The sequence below is a fragment of the Watersipora subatra genome, chromosome 9, assembly GCF_963576615.1.
Source record: "Watersipora subatra chromosome 9, tzWatSuba1.1, whole genome shotgun sequence".
NCBI lineage: Eukaryota > Metazoa > Bryozoa > Gymnolaemata > Cheilostomatida > Watersiporidae > Watersipora > Watersipora subatra.
This window is the reverse complement of record NC_088716.1, coordinates 55,427,425-55,434,152: the sequence shown is the minus strand read 5'-3', so window position 1 is coordinate 55,434,152 and position 6,728 is coordinate 55,427,425. Positions and strand designations below refer to the sequence as shown.

The 6,728-nt window shown below is 38.9% G+C and overlaps 1 protein-coding gene across 1 annotated transcript; it reads left to right on the top strand.

Annotated features, from left to right (window-relative positions):
* Positions 1-6,429, top strand: LOC137405243 (uncharacterized). Its single transcript, XM_068091473.1, has 8 exons — positions 1-83; positions 992-1,169; positions 2,433-2,489; positions 3,217-3,338; positions 3,661-3,802; positions 3,943-4,119; positions 5,550-5,817; positions 6,052-6,429. Exons 1-8 carry the CDS (start codon positions 37-39, stop codon positions 6,114-6,116), a joined length of 1,056 nt encoding a protein of 351 aa, XP_067947574.1. The 5' UTR covers positions 1-36; the 3' UTR covers positions 6,117-6,429.
* The last annotated feature ends 299 nt before the right edge of the window (positions 6,430-6,728 follow it).

Below are 6,728 nucleotides of genomic sequence, written 5' to 3'. Positions count from 1 at the left end.
ACCAACTCGGCTCAAAGTAATGCTTCATCGAAACCCATGCTCAATGTGCGATATTTTAAGTCTAAGATGGCAGCTGTTAAAGGGTGAGTTTTGAGCGATGAGTTTAGCTGATTGGTGAGGCTGCTGAGAGTTACTCTGACAAAATAGGTAAATAATTTAAAATTTTGCTTTGGAATAAAAACATTAATATCATATATTTTTACTTATGTAATGTTTCTGTCTAACTCAATCTCATATACTATTGAATGATAAGTACCACTTACAACATTTTGTATATCACTATTCACTAATATAGTGTTAGTATGGATTATATTTAACAAGCAAAATTGCTCTACAGTTTAAAAAGCTAAAAATACTGTTTAAATAAAGCAAATTTGTATATATTGTTCCTTATTTTACTGTACATCAGATATTTGGTACGTAAGAAAACACGATGACTTATACTAATTCAACTTTCTTACCAGTATCCACTGACTTAACTCTCCTTATACATGGCTTGTGTATCACTATGTATTGAAATAGTCGAGCCAATCGTAAGGTTCTAAAAGATATTGCGTGTACTGTCATAATTAATATTTTAGTATTTCATTTTCAGCAAACCTCAAAAGGTATATGGTAATCATTATTATCAATCATTAAAGGTATTTTAGTATAACTTGTAGTTATTGTTCATAACCTCTTATCATGCCCAATTCTCATCACCCTTCCATGTAGGGGTTTAAAACTAGGCATCCTGGTAAAAAACGTCATCTCCTCTATAAGTCTCAACATATGAAACAGTGATTGTCTCCTAATTACATGAGAGAGAGACCACTGGTCTCTTTGATTTGCTGAAGAGTACAGTGTCATGTATTGTTTGCTCTTAGCAGATTGGTTAATATTTGCACTGCGTTGTTTATTGAATTATTGATACTGCAGTCAGTTTTGAAAAGACCTTAGTAACTTGTCAGTACTGAATTATAATGGAATATTAACAAACAACTGTTAATAGGTTAACACTCGCTCAGCTTGTACTCGGACTGACTGTCTTTATCCTCCATGCCGTAACAACTGCAATTAACGATCACCTGAATAACTTGACTGCTGAGCTAAAGGGCAAGTATGGCAATCACTATATCTTTGGTGGATTTGCGGACAAGGCAGCTACAGGTGTTTGGGTTGGGCTTCTTGTAAGTAATTCTGTGTCTGTCATCTAATCGAGAGTGTATGCATTTGTATTGCATTTGATGGGCAGCTTGGTTTAGTAACTGCTGTCTCTTGTGCATATAAAATGAAAAATAAACTAAAGTCTAGCTTCTACTGAATCACTATGTTTCCATGATGCGCAGTGCTTCGGAGTTGCGCTATCTCCGAATCATGGAAACGGCGTCTTCGCACTGAAATCACTGCGCACTGATCAGTGCGAAGCCAGTGCAAATTCGCAGCAAGGAAACAGCAACTGCGCAGTGGCTGCGCATAGCTCTCCTGCCGTGGAGACGGATTCTTCGAGGGCCATAAACTAGTACAAAGGGTGTCCTGCTAATCTTGTTTTTTTACTATTCTTCCGATCTTCTTTCACCTAAATTTAATTATGGTCTGCATTCAGGAGGATGATGAGGTGATTACTTTCTTGGACTTTGTTATCGATGCCAACGCTTTTCGAAAAATAGGTGGCAAGTCCTAAATTAACGTTTAAATAATATATTACTTAAAGATACTTATTAAAAATATATTACTATATAAAAAGTGTGTTAAGGTTTGTAAAACCTTGTGAATGTTTATTGTAAATAAAAGTATAATGACGACAGAATCATAAAAAGACCGTTTATGACGTTCGGTATCCGTGATCGATTCTATTTCTCTATCAGGCGATTCGATTTATACAATTTCTCTTCTCTGGCTAATTTGCGGTATTTGCTGAAAACCACTGCGCAGCATGGAAACGTACAATCCCCTCGACTTCGGAGGGGGCTGCTTCGCAGTACTGCGCACCATGGAAACATAGTGAATGCCTTTTGGAATGCAGTGCTAATTGGAAACAGATTAGTCGTAAGTGTGAACATTAACAGAACTGATGCACGGTGCAAACGGAAATGCTTGGTTTAGTCAAATTCTTTTGCCTCGATTGGCCAATGTGAATCTTGAAAACATTCCTGTGAGCAAAGTAGCATTGTATTTGTTCCTGATGTTATAGGTAGAGTCCCTGATGCTATAGGTAGAATGTCTGATGTTATAGGTAGGGTCCCTGATGTTATAGGTAGAGCCCATGATGTTAAAGTCTTACTTGATAACAAGCCTCGGTTCAAGTCATTACTTTGCATTGCTGACTTGTTTAAAGTGCTGTATAGTGAAAGTTTTCCAAATGCATGCAGATGTTTTTTGTAATTACTTGTCAAAGATATGACTGATATGGACTAGGTAACTTTTATTAGTCAGAGAACACTCTATTTTAGACTGTGATCGCTGCAAGCGTCGGAGTGGCAAGCTACAAACAGCAGAAGAAAAGTTTGGTAAGATTCAGCTTTATGCCTCGTATTGTGTGAGCAATCCGTCAAATATCGAGTATGATGTCTCCTTAGTAGGGGCTGTGCACGTGTTTAACAGCATTGACAATATCTCTATAATCTTGGCTGAACATGTCTGAGTCCAGTGGCAAGGGAACCTTGAGGACTGGAGACATGTTCAGTTGCAGAGAGCAATTTGTGTTCAATTTGAGATCAATTTGAGATCAATCATGTCATTCCTGTTACCATCAGTGGCTTTTTTCGGGAATTGAACCCAACCTGTGTTTTGCAGGTCAAGCGTTCTTCATATTGTATATCGTATTACTCATCGCTTAAAGACTTCTCGTTAGGCGTGTTTTCTGACATTAAAGATGTACATTTCGCTCATTTCTCTCTGACATTAAAGATGTACATGCATGTATATAGAATGTTTAGTAAGCCTGCTGTGGTACCAGTGTCTACTGCAAGTGCTAACAAGTTTATAAATAGCCCTATCAGCTTTCGTAGATGTCAACTAATGTATAAAAGGTATGGATTCATTTTGCGGCATTTGTGAGATGCGGTAAGCGAAGTTAAACTTCAAAATTTTAAAATATCCATAACCTACCAATTTCTTTTCACATTGCATATCTTACAAATGACAGTAAGCTAGTAGCCACACAAACATCACCTTTCATCAGTAACTAATCAACAATGATTGCCAAGCACTCCATAAACACATTGTTGTATGTAGATTGTGACTCACCTCGTTCTGAACGTAATACTTATCATAGCGTATCCAGTGCTTATAGCGGCTCTGTCTAGCAACATGAATCTACTGTTATCCTGCAGGAATTTCGGATATACCTTTTACGGGTAACTATACATATTGCATATTTGCTTGCGAATGCTATTATCATAGTCATGCTATTTCCTACAACTGACATGCTTTCAATATGCATTGAGCCATTTGAATAATCCTGTCTGTTTAGTTACATTGGCGCTAGTTTGTTTACCATTTTTGTTTTACAGTTAGGTACAAATTGTTTTACTGCAGGCCACATTTTTTAAAATAAATGTAGCTGTTGATTTTGCTGTTGGGGGTTATAAACAGAGTTGTTTTGTTTTTGCAATGAAATTACTAATTATTCTATTCTTGTCAACGGTAACAATAGTAGCAATAACAAATTCTCTTTAGGAGTAGGTACTACAGCTACGATTACTACGATTACTACTATGACGGCAATTATGATCGCTATCACAGTACAACCACACAAAAGCCTTTCTACTTGTACGGGGAGAAGTTCTCAGGGAGTTCTGGGACTTTCTACTGCCGGCATGTAAGTTGGGTATAGTCTGAGTGAGATAGAATGGGATTTTATCTGACTAGCTGTTTGGAAGGCCTCAATCATGCCATTCGACTTTGGAAGGGCTTGGTCGCACTGTTCGACTTAGCCTTACTCTGTCAAAACTGTTTTAGGCAACTTTTACGGCGTGGGTTGCACTTGATGCAATAATGCTCGTATGCGCAGTAGCACAGTTTGCCATCACTATGGGTCTCCTTATTTACAACTCAATAGCTGCATGTGCCTGCTGCCGACGAACTGGCTGCTGCGGGATTTGGTACTGTCAGTCTTGCTATGATCCTGATGATGAGGTAACTTATTTATTCATTTGTGGTGTTGGTTGTGATTTACTATGTTTCTATGATGCGCATAATTCGCAATTTTGAGCCAATCCGCAAGCCATCCGCGTCATGGAAACGACATAAATTCGCAAGCTAAGAGAGTTTTGCAATTGCAAAACTTTATCGAATCCATCGTGCTTGCGAATCATGGAAACGGCACTGCAATTAATGCACATTAGAATATCGATGGCAATTAAATTATAAACATTTTCACGCTTCAGGCATTTTTATTTCAGCAGTCTCAGTGCGCCAACGATCTGAACGATTGCTGCTAAAGGCTGGTTCACACTAAGTCGCCGTATCTCGGCGTTGATGCAACAATACTTCGGTGATTGTCGATGATGACAATGTTCACACTAGCACAAAGCCATCCGCGTTTGTATCAGGGAACAGTCGTCGACATTACGTTCTCATATATAACGCGGTCACTGGAGCGTCAGCGATGGGCGTGGCTTAATTAATAACAGACCATTGAGACGCGCGTAAACATTCGCGTTTCGGTTTAGTAGCAAAAGCTAGTACCACGCGCATCGTGTGATCGCTTTTGTTGAAGATGGATAGAAAATTAAAACTAAGAAAAGTACTTGTCTTAGCATTGCTCAGACGAAGCAACCGACTTAGACAACAGCAGCAGCAGCAGAGCTTTACACCTGAAAAAGGCATAAAAGAAGATGGTGGGTGCGTCCAGCCTAGAAGAAATCAAGAATGACAATTTAATGCACTCTATTATACATTGCGCAATGAGAACTGTGAAATGTTTTTTTTTCGGTGAGTAAATATACATAGGCCTTACAAGAATATTTTCATAAACTTATAATAAACAAAACGAGTCAGTATAAAAATGTTGTCGTGTGTCTCTGGTCCCTGCTAGTCCAACCAGTGTAATATAGTCCTGCAGCAACAATCATAAACAGAAACCACGCTATCTGCGATCGCGAATTGTCTTCGCCGAAATGGTTCACATTACACGTGCTGTCGTCGATGCTCCGCGAACCATCGGGAAAGTTTGACAGCTGCAAACTTTCCCGACGTGTCCGCGATGCTTCGTCGATGCCATCAATTCACGGTTCACATAATCGACGATGAACGCCGAAAGGGAAACGCCGAGATACGGCGATATAGTGTGAACCGGCCTTAAGCTTAGCGTGACAAGACTATGTAACTATTTATAGTCGTTAATTACCCTAATAGTTGACCTATGGGGTCAAGCACTGACGTTAAACCCGCATGCATCGCATCGGTTGTTGTTTTTGAAATGCTGAATTCGCAAGTAACTTAACTTGCGGATCGTCCGAATCATGCTAATTATGCGAGTCATGGAAACAGTGATTGACTGTGTAGTCTGCACATCTGACTGCCTTCAGCTCTGTATAATATCATGTGGTAATGGTTCTGTGTAGGCCGACCATGTGGTTTCCTATCATGCTCAGCCAAGGATGACACCGATGCAGACGCAACCTGTTCCACAGCTGCAAGTCATGCCGCAAGTACCTGCACAAGTGCATGGTCAACCAGCTGCCATCAACTATCAGTATATACAGCAACCATTTGGTACAGCCACTCCTAATTTTGCTACTCCATCTGCCCTTCTTGCTCAGACAGCAGCGCTTGCAGTTCCTTCTCAGGCACTGCCTGTCACGCCTTCTCAGGGAGCTGTCAGCAATTCAGGTTAGGATTTAAACAGAGATTGTTTGAATTGTCTTTTAAATAACTTGTTCAGCTGTAGCAGTAATCAGATGTTAACTTGCTAATCTGGTAATTCTAAGGCTTATTCTATTGTATTTCAATAGCAGGTAGCTCTGTGTTGTGGTAGGCCTTTGGTTTCACGGCTTTATTGCATGCTTTAGAGAGAAAGACACCTGATTAGTGAAATCATTAATGTTTCTTGTTTGTGCTCTGTAGAAGTGAAACTGGAAGAGCTGCCACCTGAGTATGCTAGTGTCTTGCAAAATACTAGTTCTCCTTAGTTCTGCACACCAACTCGAGCTCTTTGGTTTAGGACTAACAGAAGAATATATGATAAAAGATATCCTAGTCTCCTATATATTTTGTGTGTTTATATTTTCATCTAGCACCGGTTATACAAGCTGCTCATAACTAGCCCATCGGCTACTGTCTTTGCAGTGTTTTATTACGATTGCTTTTTAAACTCTGAACAACTCCATTGTCTCTGTTGCAATGTCTTATCCCAATGCGCTGCCGACCTTTTTATCATAATTTGTGTTTAGTGAATGTTCTTATTTTATGTGTTATATTATTACTGTCACTTCCAACTAAAACAAAACCACTTTATTATACCTTGTACTTGTAACTATGATCTTGTATCACTGTTTATTTAGTATTAAAAATACATTTATACAAATCTTTCATGTTAGAAAAGCTTGGCTATTTCTATTTGTTTTAGCGATCAAGTCACCATTTTTAACCAATGGTTCGTTTAATAGATCGAGACAAATCTAGGTGCTTCGTACTATTCAGTATCACGGCAATAACGAACAGACAGGTCATCTTCATTATGCCTAAATCCAGTTTGATGTTGCATTATATAATGTCTTTGAGAATGTACAGTAATATTCTAC

Coding starts and splice junctions, on each gene's coding strand:
- LOC137405243 (XM_068091473.1), top strand. CDS start 37: ATGCTCAATGTGCGATATTTTAAGTCTAAGATGGCAGCTGTTAAAGG. Junction 84..991: donor AAGATGGCAGCTGTTAAAGG/GTGAGTTTTGAG, acceptor AACTGTTAATAG/GTTAACACTCGCTCAGCTTG. Junction 2,490..3,216: donor AACAGCAGAAGAAAAGTTTG/GTAAGATTCAGC, acceptor TGTTGTATGTAG/ATTGTGACTCACCTCGTTCT.